A 23,913-nucleotide genomic window follows, 5' to 3' on the forward strand; every position below is an offset into this window, starting at 1 on the left:
ACAGGTCAACTGCTTGCTCTGTCTAGTGGGGCTGTGCCCACACTGCACAAATCAACTGCTTGCTCTTTCTAGTGAGGCTGTGCCCGCGCTGCACGGGTCAACTGCTTGCTCCGTCTAGTGGGACTGTGCCCACGCTGCACGGGTCAACTGCTCTTTCTAGTGGGGCTGTGCCCGTGCTGCAGGGGTCAACTGCTTGTTCTGTCTAGTGGGGCTGTGCCCGTGCTGCACGGGTCAACTGCTTGCTGTCTAGTGGGGCTGTGCCCACCCTGCACAGGTCAACTGCTTGCTCTGTCTAGTGGGGCTGTGCCCACACTGCACAAATCAACTGCTTGCTCTGTCTAGTGGGGCTGTGCCCGCGCTGCACGGGTCAACTGCTTGCTCTGTCTAGTGGGGCTGTGCCCGCGCTGCACAGGTCAATTGCTTGCTCTGTCTAGTGGGGCTGTGCCCAGGCTGCACAGGTCAATTGCTTGCTATGTCTAGTGGGGCTGTGCCCATGCTGCAGTGGGCACGGGTCAACTGCTTGCTCTGTCTAGTGGGGCTGTGCCCGCACTGCACGGGTCAATTGCTTGCGCTGTCTAGTGGGGCTGTGCCCACGCTGCAGTGGGCACGGGTCAACTGCTTGCTCTGTCTAGTGGGGCTGTGTCCGCACTGCGCGGGTCAACTTTTTGCTCTGTCTAGTGGGGCTGTGTCCGCACTGCATGCGTCAACTGCTTGCTCTGTCTAAGGGTTAGCAGAAAACGAATACTCACCTAATCCCTCAATCTCCTGGAAAACGACGCTCCCCTATGGTCCAGCGGTGTTCCTGGTCTATGGAACCTGCTCTGGATGTGAAGATGTCAGGAACAGCCCACTATTCAAACACGCTGGAGTGTGCGGTACTGTACCGGTCTTGTGCTTGGAAGATTGGAAGATCAGGTAAGTATATCTCTGCTCTGTATGGGCAGTTAACCCATTCACTGCAGGCACAGCCCCATGGGAAAATGTACATTTTACCCTTACATTGGTGATCAGAATGCCACCCTAACAGACAGTAAAACAATCACCGGTGACATGCAGCTGACTCTGCTAAGTGGCTTTGAACTATGCAGGCACCATCAGATGGGAGGTCAACAAGTCATGGTTCCTTTGACGCTTTTTTTGACTCCTTACGACTACCACGTTTGATGTAGCAGTTCTATTTATATTACAAGTCATGGTGGAACGTGGTGGCCAGGATGCCACCCATGAATTAAGCTTTAGAGAACATTACTGTCATGCTTATGGCTCTGATAAGTGGTGATGGAGCTGGATTTATGTAGGCACCATCAGATAGGAGGTCAACAAGCCATGGTCCCCTTGATGCTTTTTTGACTCCTTACGACTACCACGTTTGATGTAACAGCTCTAAATGCGGATATCTCTACTGAAGAATTATTGGATGTTGTCAAACATCTCCCTACACACAAATCTCCGGGGACCAGATGGCCTTCCTTATTCATATTACAAGTCATGGTGGTCAGGATGCCACCCATGGATGCAGCTTTAGAGAACATTGCTGTCATGCTACCGGCTCTGCTAAGTGGTGACGGAGCTGGATTTATGTAGGCACCATTGGATGGGAGGTCAACAAGTCATGGTTTCTTTGACACTTTTTTGACTCTGTATGACTACCAACTTTGGAGTAACAGCTCTAAATGCAGATATCTCTACTGAAGAATTATTGGATGTTGTCAAACAGCTCCATACACACAAATCTCCAGAATCAGACGGCCTTCCTTATTCATATTACAAGTCATAGTGGAACGTGGTGGTCAGGAAGCCACCCATGGATTCAGCTTTAGAGAACAATGCTGTCATGCTACCAGCTCTGCTAAGTGGCGACGGAGCTGGATTTATGTAGGCACCATCAGATGGGAGGTCAACAAGTCATGGTTTCTTTGACACTTTTTTGACCCCTTACGACTACTACGTTTGATGGAACAGCTCTAAATGCGGATATCTCTACTAAAGAATTATTGGATGTTGTCAAACATCTCCCTACACAAAAATCTCCGGACCAGACGGCCTTCCTTATTCATATTACGTCATTAAGTCATGGTGGAACGTGGTGGCCAGGATGCCACCCATGGATGCAGCTTAAGAGAACACTGCTGTCATGCTACCGGCTCTGCTAATGCAGGCCATAGACGGGTCGTTTATCGGCTGTTCGTTAAACCGACATAACCCCCAATTATTACGAAAATCGGCCAACCAAGTCATAAAAATCATGACATATAACAGGAAATTATGTAATTTTTGACCATTCAGACCCTCCCCTACTATACAGAAAGCCTGACAGAACGAACATTACAATCGTTTCGTACACACAAAAAATCTGTACATCTTGTACGAAAATGCCCGGCAACATCTCAAAAAGAAAAATTGCCATAATGGTGCTTGGTTTGGTAGCACTGGAGCAAAAAAAGAAAAAAAAAAAAAAGGAAGAGCAGAGTATGGTCCAAAGACTGGCTTCTTCAACGGGCCATGTTTTCCCACATGAACCTGATTTCAAACGATTTGAATCGTACGATTTGACCATCATTGCCACGAAAATCGATCGTCTATGGTCGACGTAAGTGGTGACGGAGCTGGATTTATGTAGGTACCATCAGATGGGAGGTCAATCAGCCTCAGATCCAGGAACACCTATCGACCTCCGGGGCAACCCTGGTTGAGAACGGCTGGCGTAGAGGAATGCAAAGAGACTGGAAGAAATGACAAACACAACCAGGATGTGATGTCAAGTACCAACAGGATGTGATGTCAGGTACAGACAGGAAGTTCCAGGTGAAAGGTGAAGTGGAGGGAAGTAAAGAGGAGACATTGCTGGACCTGGCAGCAGAGGAGGTAATAAGATCTTATTTTATATTAACACCCAGTAACCCTCCCGTGTCTGTTTTCTTATCACCGGCAGACTCTGCTACAGTCATATACAGAGAATAATAATACAACAATAGAATTTTGTCCACCATTGTCCTTGTTTTGGGTTTCCTCCTTTTGCGGTGGCTATCGATAGTAGATCAGGACGATTGGCTTCTCTATGTCACGTATTTAGGGTGGCCACCTCGTCCCACTAAAACTGAACACATATTAATGACACGGGTTCTGAGGTTAATTCAAAGCAGATAAGGCACTAGGTGAGTTTCACCGCTTAAGGACCGCCCTATAGTAGATATACTGTTACAGGGCAACACCTGTGTGAAGAATCACATATATATACGTCATTCTGCATTACTGGGTAGGGGGCGCACGTGAGCCCTACCCGTGCCGCAATTTGTGGCCGCTGATGTCAATCACCGGGTCCCCGCCAGTAATTCCCCGCCAGCGCCCGGTGATTATTGAACATCTCCGACGGGGAGGAGGACTGTTTTGTTTACAAACAATCTTCCACTGTGTCAGCTCGAGCACACTGCTCGGAATGGCTGTGCACAGTAAAGCCATCCCGATCAGTGTGCTTACAGTGAAGAACACCCAACAGGCCCCCCCCCCCCTAGTAAAACACGCCCAGCACACAGTTAACCCTTTGATCGCCCCAGTGTCATTAGTACAGTGTCATTGCTTTTTTTTTCAGCACTGATCACTGCATCGGTTTCACTGGGGATGTTTTTTTTTTGCCTTCCTCTGGATCAACTCTGGGTGTAGGATTATAACTTTTTTTTTTTCTTCTATGGTTGAACTGGATGGACTTTTGTCTTTTTTCAGCCAGCCTAACTATGTAATTCAGTTCCCCCCCCCCCCCCCCAGTGTCAGAATGTCCGCCGCAGTCCCACTATAAGTCACTGATCGCCACCATTACTAGAAAAAAAAAACATTATCTATACTGCCATTTGTAAATGCTATCACTTTCACGTAAACCAATTAATTTACACGTATTGCGATTTTTTTTTTTTAAGCAAAGACACGGAGCGGAATACATTTTGTACTAAATTTAGGACGAAATTTGATTTTTAAAATTTTTTTACTGGATGTGTTTCATAGCAAAAAGTCCAAATATTGTTTTTTTTCTCAAAATTGTCAGGATTGTTTTGCTTATAACGCAAAAAATAAAAACCGTACAGGTGATCAAATACCACCGAAAGAAAGTTCTATTCGTGGGGGAAAAGGACCTAAATTTAATTTGGGTGCAGCATTGCACGACCGCGCAACTGTCAGTTAAAGTGCCGCAGCAGCGTATCATAAAAAATGGCGTGGTCAGGAAGGGGTGGGAAATCCTCAGGAGGGCGAGGGGTTAATTACCGCCTTAAAGCGGAGTTTGAAAAAAACAAAAACTGTAGCTACTGACCTTTAACAAACGGATACTTACCTGTCCCTCGAATCTGCGGTGACCCCCTTGCAGCCATTTTCACCAGCAATCCTGTGTTCCAGGCATCTTCAGTGTGGGCACCCGGCTGTGGCAGCTTTGTGAATGCTCCCGTAGGCTTCTGGGACCTGTCACGTGTCCCAGAAGACTATGCTTCCAATCGCCTAGGCCCGGGGTCTCCAAACTTTCCAAACTAAGGGTCAGTTTATTGTCCTTCAGGTTTTAGGGGGACCTGGACAGTGGCCAGTGGGAGTAGAAAATGCTCCAACGTCAGTGAGAGTAAACAATGCATCGTTGGCCCATTGGTGGTTTTAGAGGGCAGAATTGTACCCCAAGGGCTGAATAAAGGAAGGCAAAGGGCCACATTGGCCCCTGGGCCGCAGTTTGGAGACCACTGGCCTAGGCGATCGTAGTGGAAGTACATGTCAATTTCAGGTGCCCACTCCCCAAAAGGTGCCAATACTTAAGAGGGAGCAGGGGACCAATCCTTAAAGCGGAACTTCCCCTTTTGGGTGGAGCTTCACTTTAATCAGCCACAGTGTAAATAATATGTGTTCAGTTTTAAAGGGATGGGGTGTCAACCCTACACATATTTGACTTCCTCAGGGCGGAAGGACAAGCTGTAAAAGTATCCACGAAATTTCTTCACTTTTAACCCTAGGTTCATACCTATGTGGCCGTGCGGGCCGCGTTTTGCTCGGGCACAAGATCCCATTCATTTGAATGGACTCCCTGCCCCGGGACACGCAGGGAAAGAAGTCCCTACACTACTTTGGAAAACGTAGCCCGCACGGGAACCTCGGTTCCAAGTTCGGTTGTGTTTCCCAGTGCGGGTGGCGTGCCATTAGTACTAATGGCACCTGCAGGTCCACATTTCTCTGTGGGGGTGGTGCGGCTGCAAGGATTTTTGTGCGAGTCCACAGTTAATAAATGTTTCAGAGGCCAATTGCACAGCCAGAGTAAGTTTACTGACCAATGTTTCAGAATGATTACGAGGGACTCTTTGACGAGGTGCCAAAGGAAAAAACATGGCATGGAAAGTGCACTACCTGAGTAGAGAATAGTGGGGGGGTGGCCAAAAAAGGGTGTGACTTCACAGTTTACAGCTTGCATTGTCACTTTTACCAATGCTTTGCTGTGGTTAAAGGATGCATTTACTTTGAGGGCTGGTTCACAACAATTGGCACGTGGAAAGGTGAGTGCAAAAAGTGTGCAATTTCCCCACACAGTGCAGAAACGTGCTGCACTCTGCAGACGTGCATGGGTGCCATTACTTCTCAATCTAATACATTTAGCAAACACGGTGCATTCACGGCCACCAAAATGTAGGGCACTGCTGTACCGTGCGGTGTGACTTCATGAAAATCATTCATGCAGTACATTTTGTATGTTGCGGCGTGTTGGGTAACCCATTGAAATTAGTGGGCTGCTGAAAAGCTTGCCTTGCGGGATCATGCAAATAAACATACGCGCTCTGACTGTATACTCATTGGTCCGTCCATCCAGAGCCTCTGGTTTATAGACCGGATCCATCCTAAATCTAGAACCATTTATCCAACTGTCCATCCAGAGCCTCTGGTTTATAGACCGGATCCATCCTAAATGTAGAACCATTTATCCAACCGTCCATCCAGAGCCTCTGGTTTTATAGACCGGATGCATCCTAAATATAGAACCATTTATCCAACCATCCATCCAGAGCCTCTGGTTTATAGACCAGATGCATCCTAAATATAGAACCATTTATCCAACCGTCCATCCGGATCCTCTAGTTTATAGACCGGATACATCCTAAATATAGAGCCATTTATCCAACGTCCATCCAGAGCCTCTGGTTTATAGACCAGGATACATCCTAAATATAGAACCATTTATCCAACCGTCCATCCAGAGCATCTGGTTTATAGACCGGATACGTCCTAAATATAGAACCATTTATCCAACCGTCCATCCAGAGCATCTGGTTTATAGACCGGATACATCCTAAATATAGAACCATTTATCCAACTGGTGTAGGATTATAGAAGAATGCTGTGTAGTTATTCTTTACTCTGTACAGTCCAGGTAATTGAGTTTTTTATGCATCTAAACACAGGAGAGTCGTTTATAGATCACACAACTGACCACCTGAATGAGGATGGATGAAGACCGAAGTTACATGACTGAGACATTATTAGACCTCACCCTGGAGATCATCTACTTGCTGACTGGAGAGGTGAGGAGGATTCTGGGAGGTCACATGACAACACTTTCATTTTCTATTTATTGCTAAAACACATGCCTGATATAGATGTGTAGTGTTACTGATTGTCATAATGAGAATGGCAGTAAGAAGTAAGTAGTATCTATCATGCACACTCTCCATAGGATTGCACAGCAGTGAAGAAGCCATCTGGTGAGTACGTGACATCCAAGACCCATTTTTATCTGAGAGGAGAATGGAGGAGGACCCACAGCTTGATTGCTATGTCTACATCAGACTCCTGGAAATATGAGAGAACTAATGATCAAAAGATTCTGGAAGTCATCAGGAAGATCACTGAGCTGTTGACAGGAGAGGTGAGCAGTGCCGGGAATTCTGGGACATTCTCCAGTAACAGACAAGGGATGTGTCTGGATGGTGACTGTATCATTGTGTGTGTCAGGTTCCTATAAGGTGTCAGGATGTCACTGTCTATTTCTCCATGGAGGAGTGGGAGTATTTAGAAGAAAACAGGGATCTCTACAAGGAATTTGTGAATGAATATCTGCATCTTTTTGAATCATTTGGTAAGTAGATGGTAAATAGCAATACTTGTCTAACGTAGATATTTTAGTTATGGGTGGATTCTTGGGTCCGCCTAGATCCCCTGTCATTTGATAAACACATAACAATGTATTCAGTCAGTGTGTGTCTTTCCTACAGAAAGTTCCAGTGCTGGGAATTCGCCAGAGAGATGTTCCACTCCTGTAAAAGAAGAGATTGAGGAAGTAGTTGTGACAGAGGAGCTTGAAGAAGGATACATGGACATGTACAAGAACGTCATGGTGGGAAAACGGCAAAACTTACGTTATGTGAGGTTGAGAGAGAAAACAGTTCACATGAATGACAGAATATTGAACATTACTCAGGAGATCATCAACCTGTTGAGTGGAGAGGTGAGGAGGATTCTGGGAGGTCACATGACGTCACTCTTACCTCTATTAATAAAACACAAACCAGACCGGAGAGGTGAGGAGGATTCTGGGAGGTCACATGAAGTCACTCTTATCTCTATTAATAAAACACAGACCTGACCGGAGAGGTGAGGAGGATTCTGGGAGGTCACACGATATCACTCTTACCTCTATTAATAAAACACAGAGCTGACCGGAGAGGTGAGGAGTATTCTGGGAGGTCACATGACATCACTCATCTCTATTAATAAAACACAGACCTGACCGGAGAGGTGAGGAGGATTCTGGGAGGTCACATGACATCACTCTTATCTCTATTAATAAAACACAGACCTGACCGGAGAGGTGAGGTGGATTATGGGAGGTCACATGACATCAATAATGCCCCACTCCAGGATGATTTCCCCTTTATCCACCTTTACCTAATCACTCAGATAAAAAAATAACATCCCTTTCTAAATGCCCTTCTTACTTGTATAAAGCCACAGTTACATGATGATCCAGCCCTCCTCCTCTCTTTATTTCCTGCTAGGATCCTTCTTCAGATGTCAACGTCACTGTCTGTGTGATGTGGACAGTTCCTATTGGATGTCTAACAGCAGGTGGTTCTCTCAGGATCCAGATAAAGACAGACATTCGCAGAGGTGGTCTTGGATGCCATCACAGCTCTGGATTAGTGGTCCCTCACAGACACAAAAATGGGCATCGCATTCATCGGGGTCCCGTGAGGGAACTGAGAAAACGGTGCTCAGGCTGGTGGTGTCTCCACTAGCACTAGATATAAAAATTCAAAGGGATAAACAGCAACTCAGTATCATCCAATTGCAGAAGTATTTATTGGTTTCAGGATGAATACAACATAAATACTTCAGCTGTAAGTATTCATGTTTTATTCACCATGTAACTAATAAGTACTGCAATTGGATGATACTGACTGTTCGGCTGGTTGTCCCTTTGAATCTTTTTAGCTATTCCCCACACCAGAACCAGCTCAGGAAAGGGACTTGGGACTTTGCTGGAATATTGCTGGCTTCACCATGTAAGGGATAAAAAAAAAGCTTGGCAGGATGGGTTAGAGATGAGTGGGCAAAGAACAGCTTTAGTTCAGAGTGGGACTTTAATCTAACATAGACCTAACCAGATTGTGGGTAGTGTTTTGGAAAGGTCACATGACATTAACCTTCCCAATAAATAAAGCACAGACCTGGCGAGAGTAAAGGAGCATTCTGGGAATATACATAGCAACATTTCTGTATATTTTTACACAGGATTATGAAGTAGTGAAAAAGTCATCTGGTGACCTATTGATGTCCAGCAACCAACCCCGGGATCCATTACTAACGACAGTTCATGATCCTTCCTCCTTGATACCTGAGAGAAACAATGAGCTAAAGATACTAGAATTCACCTACAAAATCACTGAACTACTGACAGAAGAGGTGAGTGATGCTGGCAATCCGGGGACATTATCCAGTAACAGACAAGGGATGTGTCTGGATGGTGACTGTATCATTGTGTGTGTCAGGTTCCTATAAGGTGTCAGGATGTCACTGTCTATTTCTCCATGGAGGAGTGGGAGTATTTAGAAGGACACAAGGATCTCTACATGAATATCATAATCGAAAATTTGCAGACCTTCACATCACCGGGTAAGAGCAGACTGGAATTGAACAACTGCCAGATCTTTTGAAAAAATATTATCCTTTTCATTGTAGGCTGAAGAGGTCCATATTCATTTCATGGAGTGTCATCTTCCCAACAAATGAGGAGGAGATACTAGACACCATATGAAAGGTCCATCTCCATTCCTCAATATAACGTCATGTTCCCACCAAATGAGGAGGAGATACTGGACACCATATGAAAGGTCCATCTCCATTCCTCAATATGACTTCATGTTCCCAACAAATGAGGAGGAGATACTGTACACCATATCGAAGGTCCATCTTCATTCCTCAATAGAACATCATGTTCTCAACAAATGAGGTGGAGATACTGTACACCATATGAAAGGTCCATCTCCATTCCTCAATAGAACGTCATGTTCCCAACAAATGAGGAGATACTGGACACCATATGAAAGGTCCATCTCCATTCCTCAATATAACGTCATGTTCTCAACAAATGAGGAGGAGATACTGAACACCATATGAAAGGCCCATCTCCATTCCTCAATATAATGTTCACCTCTATTCCTCATCATCATCATTAACAAAGTAAGCATTATATGTATAGCCTGACCCAGTGGGGTTTATTTAGTAAAGCTGGAGAGTCCAAAATCAGACTCCCTTCTGCATAGAAACCAATCAGCTTCTAACCTCAGCTTGTTCAATGAAGCTTTGGCAATGAAACCTGGAAGCTGATTGGTTTCTATGCAGAAGGGAGTCTGATTTTGGACTCTCCAGCTTTAGTAAATAAACCCCAGTATGTCATGGCTGGTTTGGTTGTATTGTACACTTTAATTTATTTTAGTACATCAGTGTTATGTTTGGTACTCATTGTCTTTGCAGGAGTCTGAAACCATTGGCTTCTAATAGTCAAGAATGAACATATTTTAGTATTATAAACAATATTATTTCTTACAGATGGGCACAGTATGTGGACTACTTTGGAAGAACATCGTATTTTGTCTCCTGATCATTACACAGAAGACGGTGGTTTTGCACAGTTTTATCCAGGTGAAAATCTCATTACACAAATGATGTATGGTGGCCTTTTCCATGAAGATAGATCAAGAAGGCTCTCCAGTACAGCGAGACGTTCTTTCAATAATTCGGAGAGAGACCATTCTACCGAGCGAGCATATCCGTGTCTGCAGTGCGGGAAATCTTTTTCGTGGAAATCAGATCTCACTAGACATAAAAGAACGCACACCAAACTGTATACCCTAAATTGTTCAGAATGCGGGAAACCTTGCAGAGACAAAACGGACCTTATCCAACATCTGAGAATTCACACCGGTGAGAGGCCTTATGCCTGCTCGGAGTGCGGCAAGTGTTTTCAACGCAGTGATCTTCTGAAGAGACATCATAGAGTCCACACAGGAGAGAGGCCTTTTGTGTGCTCAGAGTGTGGTCACAGTTTTAAAGAGAGGGCCCTGCTGACGAGACATCTCAGGGTGCATACGGGCGAGAAGCCATTTTTGTGCACGGAGTGCGGCGAGTGTTTTATGACAAAAGCTCTTCTAAATGTACATCATAGAGACCACACGGGTGAAATTCCTTTCGCGTGTATGGAGTGCGGGAAAAGTTTCACACGGAAAGACACCCTCATCGTACACCAGAGAACCCACACGGGCGAAGTGCCATTCGTCTGTCCAGAGTGCGGGAAGGGTTTTAAAGAGAAAAGTTCGCTCGTTGCACACAAGCGAACCCACTCCAACGAGCGTCCGTTTCCTTGTCCAGAGTGCGGTAAAAGCTTCAGAGAAAAATTGTATCTTGCCCGACATATGAAACGTCACATGGGAGAAGGATCTTTTCCGTGCTCGGAATGCGGTAAAATCTTTGCATGGAAACACAGTCTCATGATACATGAGAGGACACATACAGGGATCATGCCTTTTGATTGTCTGGAATGTGGGAAAGGCTTTGTAGAAAAAAGTGCATTCATCAAACACCAGCAAAGCCACACCGGAGAGCAGCCATATACCTGTCCGGAGTGTGGCAAGCAGTTCACTCAGAAATGGTATCTCACCCGACACCTGAAAAATCACAAGGGCGAGCGTCCCTTCCCGTGTTCGGAGTGTGGAAAATGTTTTACGAAAAAGCAGAATCTCATTGTACACCAACGAATCCACACGGGCGAAATGCCCTTTATATGTTCAGAGTGTGGGAGAGGGTTTGCACGGAAAGGAACACTCCTCCAACACCAGTCCACCCACACTGGAGTGCGGCCTTACATGTGCCCAGACTGCGGCAAGTGTATTACGCGGAAACATAATCTCATCATACACCGGCGGACCCACACGGGGGAAATGCCGTTCGTATGTCAAGAGTGCGGGAAAGGTTTCACAGGGAAAGGCGAACTCAACAAGCACCAGTCGATACACACCGGCGAGCGGCCATTTTCCTGTTCAGAGTGCGGGAAAACTTTTAGGCAGAACAAACATCTTATTGGGCATCAGAAAACACACCACCAGCAACATTCTTTGGTGGTAGCAGTGAAAGATGAAGGCATTTTATAGGATGAATTTTTGTGCCCAGTTATGGTGAAGATGAGAAGCTTAAAGGATTAGTTCATCCAAAACCGATAAGTTCTGTTATGGTCTTGGTGAGTCAAGGTCAACTGGCTGTGTTCCCATCTACATCGCTGTGCTCTCATTGGTCTCTGTTGCATTCTCCATAATGTAAAATGTATTTAAAAAAATCATCAGGAGGGGAGGGGCATAGCTATAGTTGGACTCATCTTAGTGAGTTCCTGCCTCAAAAGTCCTTCTGAAATTGAACTTTATTGAAAATTATTAAGTGACGAGTCAGGTCCTAAGTGGGCCATGGTGAACTCTAAGAAGCTGGTTAATTTTGAGCAGGTTGACAAAAATGGCGCCATTCCCACCACCAAGGATGTAAGCCCAAGCATGTGGTGCATGGTTGGACACCACCAAAATCTTAGGAACCATAGCCAATCCATATTGACCAACCTGAATGAAGAGGTCCAAATGGACATTTCACTGACACACACGGTGTACAGAAGCTACAAGATGAAACCATAGCCAATTGACCAACCTGACTGAAGAGGTCCAAATGGACATTTCACTGACACACACAGTGTACAGAAGCTACAAGATGGAGTCTCCAAAGCTGAGGTCCACATTTCTCAGATTCCCATCTACCCAATCTATGTAAACTCTTCTAGCTATGAATATTCAACAGATGTGGCATATGGATTGTATTTCTAAGCAAATTCAATGTGGTGGAACTTGTTCTCCTCCAGCCAAGCACCACCTATAACCTTTATTGGCAAATTTTTCAGTTTCAAGACATTGTACTTCTTCGAGAGAACCAGTCTCCAGCGTATTTGCTCCACTATATCTTTATAATCTGGATTTTTTTTCCGTTCAGACACAAAAACTAGAATCAAGTGTATGTGAGGATGATAGTAAAGAAGATGTAATGTAAGCTTCAAGTGTACCGTCCTTTATCCTCGAAAGTTGTTGGATACCAGCATTTGGTCAACACTTTTACACGGTGTCTGGACTCCCAATGTACAGAAGCTACATGAAGGAGTTCCCATAAGTGAGGCACACATTTCACGTCCACCCGATTCCACAATCTTTGAATACTGCTAGCTGTGAATATCCACCAAGTCGAAAATGTATCATAAAAGTTGGCAAACTCAAAGGTCTGGAACCCTTTGTTGTACTTTGAACTTGCTTCCCTCCAACCAGGCATCACCTACAACCTATGTTGTAAAAGTTTTGAGCTGAAAAGACCAGGGTGCTTTAACTTTTTGAGACTTTTTTGAACTTTTTTGAGTTCAGAAAAAGCAAAAAAATAAATAAAACCCAAGTTTATGGAAGGTAAAAAAGGCTATGTAATTTACATAATTTATGCCTGAAGCGTGTCCTACTTTATTCTCCAAAAGTTGCTGGTGGTGGGTAACAGTCGGGTCTCGTTTTGCAAGGGCTTAAAGGAATCCTACACGGTGGCTGGGTTCACAAATTCAGTGCTCTTCAGGGAACAGGGGAGCGATTTCCCTGTTGAAGGCACTAAAGCCCCCTCCAAAGTGACCTTTGGTACAGTTTACATCATGTTTGCTGTTTTCGGAGGCTACATGTCTGTGTCAACCTTTTGTTGCAAACTTTATGGCTATGCAAGCGTCTCCATGTCATGTTTCCAGATGCTTCAGTTCATAGTTATTGCTTAAAGGGACTACTGTCTGTGTCCAGCCAAAAGGTTTTGCATACTTGGTGGAGCGTTGATGCTCTGGCTCTGTTATTCCACCCCAGTTGGGGTGCTGGCATGTGTGCTGATCTGGTAAGCAGTAGTAGGTCATGGGAAACAACACACTCTGAACGGCTTTAAGAGCTTGGAAGGTAGAGAGCAGCCTTAGCCCCAGCTCCTTCTAATAGTCCATTCCGAACGCATTTCGTCCCACCCTGGGGCTTAGTCATAGAGGACTTTTTGCGTCAGGGACTATCACTAATAAAAAGTTGACAAAGGTTGTAACCTTTTCTGAACTTTTGTCTGGACACACGCTTATAACTCACTCGATATGTGGTTGGGGTGGATGTGGGAAGGGGTGAGACGAGGTTGGTGTGGATGTGGGAAGGGGTGAGACAAGGTTTTTGTGGATGTAGGAAGGGGTGCGACGAGGTTGGTGTGGATGTGGGAAGGGGTAACACAATGTTGGTGTGGATGTGGGAAGGGGTGAGACGATGTTGGTGTGGATGTGGGAAGGGGTGCGACGAGGTTGGTGTGGATGTGGGAAGGGGTAACACAATGTTGGTGTGGATGTGGGAAGGGGTGAGACGATGTTGGTGTGGATGTGGGAAGGGGTGACACGAGGTTGGTGTGGATGTGGGAAGGGGTGACACGAGGTTGGTGTAGATGTGGGAAGGGGTGACACGAGATTGGTGTGGATGTAGGAAGGGGTGCGACGAGATTGCGATGTGGGAAGGGGTGAGATGAGGTGTGTGTGGATGTGGGAAGGGGTGAGATGAGCTTGGTGTGGATGTGGGAAGGGGTGACACTAGGTTGGTGTGGATGTGGGAAGGGGTAACACGAGGTTGGTGTGGCTGTGGGAAGAGGTGACACAATGTTGGTGTGGATGTGGAAAGGGGTGACACGATGTTGGTGTGGATGTGGGAAGGGGTGACACGAGGTTGGTGTGGATGTGGGAAGGGGCGACACGAGGTTGGTGTGGATCTGGGAAGGGGTGTGCGAGGTTGGTGTGGATGTGGGAAGGGGTGACACAAGGTTGGTGTGGATGTGGGAAGGGGTGAAACTAGGTCGGTGTGGATGTGGTAAGGGCTGACACGATGTTGGTGTGGATGTGGGAAGGGGTGAGACGAGGTTGGTGTGGATGTGGGAAGGGGTGACACAAGGTTGGTGTGGATGTGGGAAGGAGTGACACGAGGTCGGGGTGGATGTGGGAAGAGGTGACTCAAGGTTGGTGTGGATGTGGGAAGGGGTGACACGAGGTTGGTGTGGATGTGGGAAGGGGTGAGACGAGGTTGGTGTGGATCTGGGAAGGGGTGTGACGAGGTTGGTGTGGATGTGGGAAGGGGTGACACGAGGTTGGTGTGGATGTGGGAAGGGGTGACACTAGGTCGGTGTGGATATGTGGGAAGGGGTGACACGATGTTGGTGTGGATGTGGGAAGGGGTGACACTAGGTCGGTGTGGATGTGGGAAGGGGTGACACGATGTTGGTGTGGATGTGGGAAGGGGTGACACTAGGTCGGTGTGGATGTGGGAAGGGGTGACACGAGGTTGGTGTGGATGTGGGAAGAGGTGACACTAGGTTGGTGTGGATGTGGGAAGGGGTGACACGAGGTTGGTGTGGATGTGGGAAGAGGTGACACGAGGTCGGGGGGATGTGGGAAGGGGGATAAATTTGAGTTACATTTTTCTTTTTTTTTTCTTTTTATTAAATCCACTACTAATGCTAAGGGGTGTAGTTCCTGGATATTGGGCTGTATGTACTATCCAGGTTGTACTATTATCCGTAACGTAACCACTGCAGGATCCTTTTTTGGATTCAGATAAGCGATGGGTCTGCTGATCTGCCAATACCGTTCTTGTTACTGGTGTTACCAAAGGCACGTGTATAATGTTTTGGTGGATAAATCTGTCTCTTTCACACTCAGTTCGCACTGCCGTGACCACAAAGTCCTACAACTCGCTTGCGCTTCCCTTGTGACTTTCTTGCAATTTTTGCGATGTAACATCGCAGTCTATGGCACTCGAGTTGCAGAAACAGTATCGTGGGAATCTTTTTTTTCTCTTGTCGCTGCAACTTAAGTCGCATTGATTAAGACGGCACCCATTGAAATGAATGTGTTTTGACTCGGTACGCGACTTTATGTGTCGCCAGTCGCATGATACGTCGCAGCACTGCCAACCGGGGCTTAGTGGTATTTTTTTTTTTGTTGTACCAACAGTTATTCTTCTCTATGCAGTTTAAAGGCGATAACTAAAGAAATAGAAAATAAATCCAATTTTGTTTAGCTTTGGATACTGTGGATACGATGACGAATTTCATTTTACAACTTGTTGGGTTGATTATGGTGTGAAAATCATGTTAAAGGATATGAAGTATAAAGTCACTGTGTGTTTGACTAAAGCCCATCTCCAGCCAAATGTTTATCCCCCATCCCTGCCTCTCACACCCCTTCAAGGGTTCTAATTGTTTTTGCCTTTTTTACACACAATGGGGTGGTTATCAGATACGTAGGGTTATGCTGCCTTCAGGAAACTTGAACACTGGCAACCAAAGCTGTATGTCAGTCCGGTATAACTTCTCCCACTCCCAGCGAGCCTCAGTTCTTTGCTAGTGTCCTTAGGACAGGGGTGTCGAGCACAATTTCATCGCGGTCCACATCAGCATTATGGTTGCCTTCAAAGGGCCGGTTGAATCTGTAAGACTAGATGTCCAGAGCACCCCACCCCCCTTTACATCAGATATCAAGAGTCCCCCACCCTCTTTTACATCACAGTGTACCCCCCTTACCTTGTGCTGCTGCCGGGAAGAAGCTGGGAATCAGAAAATGCAGAGTCTGGAGGAGGACCCAAGGAGGGCTGCGGTCAGCTGGTGGAGCCTGCTGAATGCTGAGACTAGGGGAGGCGGAGACGAAGGAGGGGGGGTACTATGGCTGCACAGAATTGTAAGAGGAACTCTGTCCTCTCTATTGCTGAGACAAGACGGGGGGGGGGGCATAAATTAGCTTCTTTGCAACTGCATGCAGAAGTGCAGGATCCTGAGGAGGAGATCTGTCCTCCTTTCTGTGCCGACTGCTGAGAAAGAAGGAGGAGATGAAGGAGGTGCTGTAGCTGCAGGAGAGGTGCAAGGGCCACATGAAATGGCCTGGCGGGTCGGAATCTGCCCCCAGGCCTTGTGTTTGACACATGTGCCTAAGGAGATGGACATCTTCTCTGAACATCATAAGGTTCTTCAGACAGCTCTGTAAGCTCTACTGAGCCCCTTCTGTATACCTGATGTTACGTGGGCCTGTTGGCGTGGATATGTCTCTACTACTCTGGGTGAGTACATCTTTCTTTTACCAAAGATTTTATTAAGCGTGTTAAAAGAAACATACAAACCATGACAAATGATACAAAGCGACAGCAAACAATGAGTACATCTTTCTTTACGAGGTAAAAAAGAAGAAATGTGCAGGATGGGAGGGAGGCGGGCCATTATTTTCCCAGAGACGGGCTTCAAATTTTTTTTTTGTAAAACTGGCAAAAAGTGAAACTACCTGAGAAGGGAAAGACAGAAACAGGTTAGTTTGGTGCCCAAAAGGTTAAATCAAGGATTATGGTAAATAGAAAATATCTTTTTTTTTTTAAAGCACATCTCCAGCTAGGGGTAACCCATCCCCATATGGAAGAAAAATATATTTGAAATATATTTTACAAATATTCTTCACAAATATATTGACATATATTTGAAATGCTACAATTTTGGCCGTACTCAATATATATCAATAAATAAATAACCAAATCCGGATAGGATTAATTTGTTTTCAATGCATTTATGAATTAATTTTTTATCATGTCTCTGTACAGTATTTATGCCTTTAAAGTGCACTTTATAAAGAGTTTTGAACAGATAAAACTTTTTTGGACTTTTTTCTGACCTCCGGAACGGATTAATTGGTTTTCAATGCCTTTACAAATTAATTTTTTAGCATGTACCTGTACAGTATTTATGCCTTTAAAGTGCACTATATAAAGATATAAAGAGCTTTGAACATGTATACTTTTTTTTTTAACTTTTTTCTGACCTCCGGAATGGATTAATTGGTTTTCAATGCATTTACAAATTAATTTTTTAGCATGTCCCAGTACAGTATTTATGCCTTTTTAAAGTGCACTTTATGAAGAGTTTTGAACAGACTTTTTTAAACTTTTTTCTGACCTCCAGAACGGATTAATTGGTTTTCAATACATTTACAAATAAATTTTTTATCATGTTCCTGTACAATATTTATGCCTTTTAAAGTGCACTTTATAAAGAGTTTTGAACAGATAAAACTTTTTTCTGACCTCCGGAATGGATTAATTGGTTTTCAGTGCATTTAGGAATTAATTTTTAATCATGTCCCTTTACAGTATTTATGCCTTTAAAGTGCACTTTATAAAGAGTTTTGAACAGACTTTTTTTTTCTGATCTCCGGAACGGATTAATTGGTTTTCAGTGCATTCCTACGGGAAACTGTGTTTCGGTTTACGAATTTTTCGCAATACGAAAAGTCCAGCAGAACGCATTAAATTCGTAAACCGAGGTACGCCTGTATTGTACATTCACATCAGTGCTTGTGATATCCAGGGGCAGAGGAATAATCTGTAATACTTTCTCTGGGTAGCTCTTTGACGCTCAGATTATGTACAACGCACAGCTGCTGGTCCTACATTATATATGATGAAGACTGCTGGTCCTACATTATCTATGATGAAGTCGGAGTGCGGTTGCCAGTTGGAGATGTCGGGGGAATGATTGCACACTATGGCGGAAGCAGGGGCGGACTGACAACTCATGGGGCCCCTGGGCAATAGGGGATCATAGGGCCCCTGTGTCCTTGCCCAAACTCAAAAAGCCTATGAAAAAGGTACCAGGGGCATCTCATGGGGCCCCCTACTGACCCCGGGCCCTTGGGCTGTGCCCGAGTTTCCAAATGGTCAGTCCGCCCCTGGGCGGAAGCCTGTTAGAGTGAAGAATAAGGAATCTTTCTGCTTATTCCTCTACCCCTAGACCTCAAGCATAACTCCACGAAAAAATAAATTTTCTCCCACACTACAACTGACGGATGTGCCACCAAGACAGGAAGGCCATAAAAATGTAGTCAGTAGTTGTAACCCTTCTGCACACTACTAAAAAAAAATATTTTTGTCTTTTTTTGCTTATGTCTAGAGTCCAAAAAAGTAGGGCTAAGCTCTTCTATAGGGACATATACGGCAACAAAATCCCTCACCAAAGTTTCGGCTGGAGATGGGCTTTCAAGCTCTAGCAGATATGAATGTCACCATGTAACCAAATCATGTATCCATTTGAATAATATAAAAAGTAAATCTGAATCTGTCTTTATATTAGCTGTAACCATTTTTTTGTATCACTAGAAGTAAGCCGCATAGTTTTCATTTGTAGTCTTGTTAGCTATATGGTTAAATTGCATATTGTGATGACATAAAATTAGTTGTGAACACTTCCGTTTGTGTCCTGTGTCTTTTGTTGACATTTTCTTTTGTGTTTTGAAGAGCAGCCCTTATCTAGTAGATCTGTATGTCCAGTTTTACATTTCACACTCACTTTTTATATCTCAAACAAGGGCATACTCAACCACCTTTTCTATTTACCCCATCCATCTATAAGAAAGACTATAGAGCAGGGGGGTCAAACTGGTGTCAAACTGGAGGCCCTCCAGCTGTTGCGAAACTACAAGTTCCATCATGCCTCTGCCTTTAGGAGTCATGCTTGTACCTGTCAATCTTGCAATGCCTCATGGGACTTGTAGTTTGGCAACAGCTGGAGGGCTGCCATGCTATAGAATATAGTCTAATCGTGTGAAGAGTTGAGCCGAAGAAGAGGCTGGCTCCTTTCCTGCTTCCTAGGATGTCCTCTCTTAAGGGACGGTGAGGCTGAGAGATCCTCCTTTCCAGCACCTGCCTGCAGGTAGGCGCCTCTCCTGGGCCCCCTCCCAGGCTCTACACTCCAGCCTTCTCACTCCATCTTCCACCCAACACTGACCAACTCCTCCCAGGTTCTGCAATACTTAAGGGGTTGCCTTGGTCACCATGCCCAGACTTCTGCCAAGGTCCCTCAAGTTTGTAGATGTGAGCTTCCTCCCCTCCTCCAGAAAGCTCTCAGGTTTCTGCAGAGGTGCGAGAGCTTTAAAAGCTCTGACCCTCAGAACCTCACTAGCGTGTCCTGAGGTTACCTCACTCCCAGGCTGCTTTTCAGCCTCTTACTGAAAAAAAGAAAAACTAACTCCTCCTGGCTAAACTTGAGGGATGCTACACCTACACCCAGAAAAAAGTGTACATTCACCAGCACATGTACATTTCAATGCCTGTCACTTCACCCCACGTTCTCCCCAGCAAAACCAGGTTCCAGTTTCTAGAATAGGACTTTAGTAATAAGAATAGATGAGTCCATTACATTTTCAACGTATTACTTGCACAGCTTCAAGGTAAGCAACTTCTTGGCATTCAACTTTATTCCAAATACTGTAGCTTCTCATCATTATGATAGCAGTCATTGGCACTTTCCCAGGTAGGGTGTCTCTGTCCTGCCCCTGATGTCCTCATGTCCAGGGCACCAGGACCACTCAAGTTTTTCCTCACCTGGGGAATACCAATCTCTGTAAACGTTACATCTCTGTAGAGTAGGTACCACCAAGTCCCATCTCTAGATCTGTTGACTTCCTGCCTCAACTCCACCTGCTCCCTCATGTAACCCATGGGTACAGCATCACCCAATGGTCAAATAGGAAATAATACCAACACCGCTTGCTTCCTTCTTTCTAGCCATAACCCTTCCCATCTTCCTTGTCCTATATCACCCTTCATTCCCATCCTAATAGTACTCCAACATCCATGTTTTCAGTTACATAAAAATACCCATCAGATCAGAATTCCTGAAGGTCTATAAATGCTTACAGCAACAATGGCAATCACGTGCCATTTTTCTTGCTAGCTCTTTGGCTACTGTTGAGCTCCACACCAGCACAGATGAACATTATTATTTATTTATTACACTTACTTCGATATCACAATCAATTTATGCAGCACTTTACATGTATATATTGTACATTCACATCAGTCCCTAACCCTCAAGGGGTGTACAATCTAAGGTCCCTAACTCACATATACTAATGCCAATTTAGACAGGCACCAATTAACCTACCAGCATGTCTTTTGAGTGTGGAAGGAAACCAGAGTAACGGGAGGAAACCCATGCAGGCACAGGGAGAACATGCAAACTCCAGCCAGGTGGTGCCATGGTTGGGATTTGAATCAACGACCCCTAGTACTGCCAGGTGGTAGTGCTAACCATTTAGCCACTGTGCTGCTTACTACTGATGAAGTCAATCAATGAACTATGCCAATCATTCTGGAACTGGCATTTGTAATTGTTTTTATTTTGTTTTAAATAAAGCAGTTACACTAGGCTGGTTTTATTATTGTTAGATGCTCTGTTCACATTTAGGTGTTTTTTATCGATCTCAAAATGCTCTGCAAAACTGACAAATCGCACCACACTTGTTAAGGCACCATTCATTTTCAATGGCACCTAAACGCAGGTACGATTCTTCCGCAATTGTGGCGAATAAATCGTGCTGCAATGGCGGTAAGCCACACTGTGCGAAGCTTGTCGCTCAAAAAAGAGTGGCAAGCTTCGCGTGATGCGGTTTGCCGCCATTGCAGTGCGATTTATCTCGCCATAATCATGGCATAATTGCACCTGCGTTTAGGTGCCACTGAAAATGAACTGAAAATGAAAGCGTGGTGTGATTTGTCAGTTTTGCACAGCATTTTGGGATAGCAGGCAATATCGCAGCATTTCTGTCTGCAATGCAAAACGCCTGGATGTGAACAGAGCTTTAAACTTTGTGACTATGTATCAAGTTCCTGCCTGATATATACTAGAGAAGTAGAAAGTTCCAGATGAACTGAAGCTTTAATTGCGATTATCTGTGCTTGTATGGAGCTTGAGAGTGACTAAAGAGCTGGGAGGAGCTCCAATGATTGGGCGTAACAGACCTTCAGAAATGCAGCTCTGACGTTTCCTTGTGAGTATGGAATATGATGGGTGTTTGTGTGCAATTGAAAGCATTACTATTAAAGTACTTCTATTGTGGTCAGTAGAGAGGCCATACTCATGCTCAGTGTAAGAAAAACTTTCCAGAAAAATGGTATGATGGAACATCATTGGGACATCTGCTGCCAGACTCATCCATCTTACCAACTGCTCCACCTCCCCTTTCTGCCAATCCCTCCACTGGTTTACAATCACCTAACAAATATGGCATTCACCCCCTAGAGGGCCTACTGAATGGTCCCAAGAGTCTTTCCCCAGTAAGTACCTTAGCAGCCAGGCCCACAGTCACTGGGTTTTCTCACACACCGGTCTGTCCTTAGATTTTTGGAAGCGTACTGCAAAGTACCAGCCAGATATATTTCCTGAGGGCCCTTCAGACCAAATCCCCAAATAAATCAGTCAACTCTAGCAGGTTCAGTGGAATAGACCCCCCAGCTATGACAGCTGGGACCTCGATGAGCAAATGAAGAGGCACAGCTGGACTGCCCACAAGAGCAGCAGCCCTTCAGACTGGGATCTCCTCCAGGACAAGAACCCCTCTGCTTCAGGCCTCAAGCTATTTATGCTTCTTCCCAGCCACCTACTGAATACCCTTCTCCAGGGATTGGCTGGGACCACACAAATATTCAGACTGGAGATTTGACTCTCCCAGCCCACTTCTTTCCACAACCATCCAGAAGGCAGGGGGAAGCAGTCAACCCCACAGCCAGAGAACTCAGAGGCCAGAGCAATCACAAGCAGCTTCACTGATTGTAGGAGAGCTAAAGAACTACATTTACCTAACATAGCATCTTACTAGATGGGTGCTACATGAATACATTGCAAAACTTTAACGATGAAATGCAAAGCCATCCACAACTCTGCCCTCAACTACATCACCAACCTTGTCTTAAAATATCACCCAAACCTCTCTTACCAAGACCGTCTGCTGTCCTGCTCCCTCTTCCCATGCTCACCTCCAGGTCTTCTCCAGAGCCTCTCCCATTCCCTGGAGCTCCCTACCTCAACCTGTACAGCTGTCTCCTACTCTGTCCATCTTTAGGTGATTCTTGGTCAGCTCTTCAGGGAAGCCGATCCCAACGTTTAGCTAATTTAGGGGGAACCTTTACTCCCTGCGCAAACTGTTGAAACTTTATAAATCCTATATATAAAAATAATATTAATTATTATTATTATACAGTATTTATAAAGCGCCAATAGTTCGCTCAGCGCTGTACATTACAATGGGGGACAGAACCCCACCTCACCCCCTCAGTCTCCGCCCGAATCACACACCTACTGAGCGACATATCAGACTGAATGTCGCTCCACTTCCTTAAACTGAACCTCTCCAAAACCGAGTTTCTTGTCTTCCTCCCAGCCCGGATCCCACCCCCCATTGACTTCTCCATCATGTCCAACAACGCCACCATCAAACCCGCCCCGCAGGCCAGAGTACTTGGTGTCATTCTGGACTCCAACCTATCCTTCCAGCCCCAAGTCCAATCTTTAACAAACTCATGCAGACTGCACCTCCACAACATCGTCAAAATCCGCACATTCCTAACCCCAGAAACCACTAAACAGCTCATCTACTCCCTCATCATATCACGACTCGACTACTGCAACTCCCTCCTCACTTGCCTGCCTCGCCGCTGGCTATCCCCGCTTCAGTCGATCCTGAATACAGCAGCCAGACTCATTCACCTTTCCAACCGCTCCGTTTACGCCACCCCCCCTGCCAATCCCTCCACTGGCTTCCGATTGCGCAACGGATCAAATTCAAAATCCTAACACTGACGTACAAAGCTGTCCACCATACTGCCCCGAACTACATCACTGACCTAATATCCAAGTACCACCCAACACAAACACTCCGCTCCTCATAAGACCTTCTTCTCTCTAGTTCCCTGGTCTCCTCCTCCCATGCCCACCTCCAGGACTTCTCCAGGGTGTCACCCATCCTCTGGAACTCCCTGCCCCAAGCCATAAGATTATCACCTACTCTCCTCTCCTTTAGGTGCACCCTGAAAACCCACCTCTTCAGGGAAGCCTACCCCACCCCCTGCTAACTTGCCGACCTCCTCCACTCTTCCTACCACTCCATCCCCCACAGCTTTCTCCTCCTGTGCCACCATCCCCTCCCTCCTAGATTGTTAGCTCAAAAGAGCAGGGCCCTCGAACCCCTCATGTTTTGCATTGTATTGTATTGTTATTGTTATCTAAAGATTAAGGCAGGTGAGTACTCTTACGTATGGTTATGAGTTCAGTGAACATTTTAGAATGAATATTAATCTGATCATCCATACCTAAGTTGGGACAATTTAAACCCTATTTTCAACTTTTACAGAGGAACATAATCATTTTCTGTCACCAGAAAACCCATATTCCATAAACATGTTCAGGTGCTGGAGAGGTTTGTGAGTATAAGAGAATATACCGGCAACACCCAACACACAGCGGTGACTTATCTACCATGTG

At 45.3% G+C, this 23,913-nt stretch overlaps 1 protein-coding gene across 1 annotated transcript; it reads left to right on the top strand.

The window, feature by feature from the left end:
- Positions 1 to 2,812: 2,812 nt before the first annotated feature.
- Positions 2,813 to 13,016, top strand: LOC149453485 (uncharacterized). The gene is made up of 8 exons (XM_089688251.1): positions 2,813 to 2,865; positions 6,414 to 6,533; positions 6,686 to 6,877; positions 6,964 to 7,087; positions 7,224 to 7,456; positions 8,743 to 8,913; positions 9,000 to 9,123; positions 10,060 to 13,016. Exons 2-8 carry the CDS (start codon positions 6,450 to 6,452, stop codon positions 11,655 to 11,657), a joined length of 2,526 nt encoding a protein of 841 aa, XP_089544377.1. The 5' UTR covers positions 2,813 to 2,865; positions 6,414 to 6,449; the 3' UTR covers positions 11,658 to 13,016.
- The last annotated feature ends 10,897 nt before the right edge of the window (positions 13,017 to 23,913 follow it).

Source organism: Staurois parvus, unplaced genomic scaffold, assembly GCF_062004578.1.
Source record: "Staurois parvus isolate SC_StPar_1 unplaced genomic scaffold, SC_StPar_1.0 ptg000449l, whole genome shotgun sequence".
Classification (NCBI taxonomy): Eukaryota; Metazoa; Chordata; class Amphibia; order Anura; family Ranidae; genus Staurois; species Staurois parvus.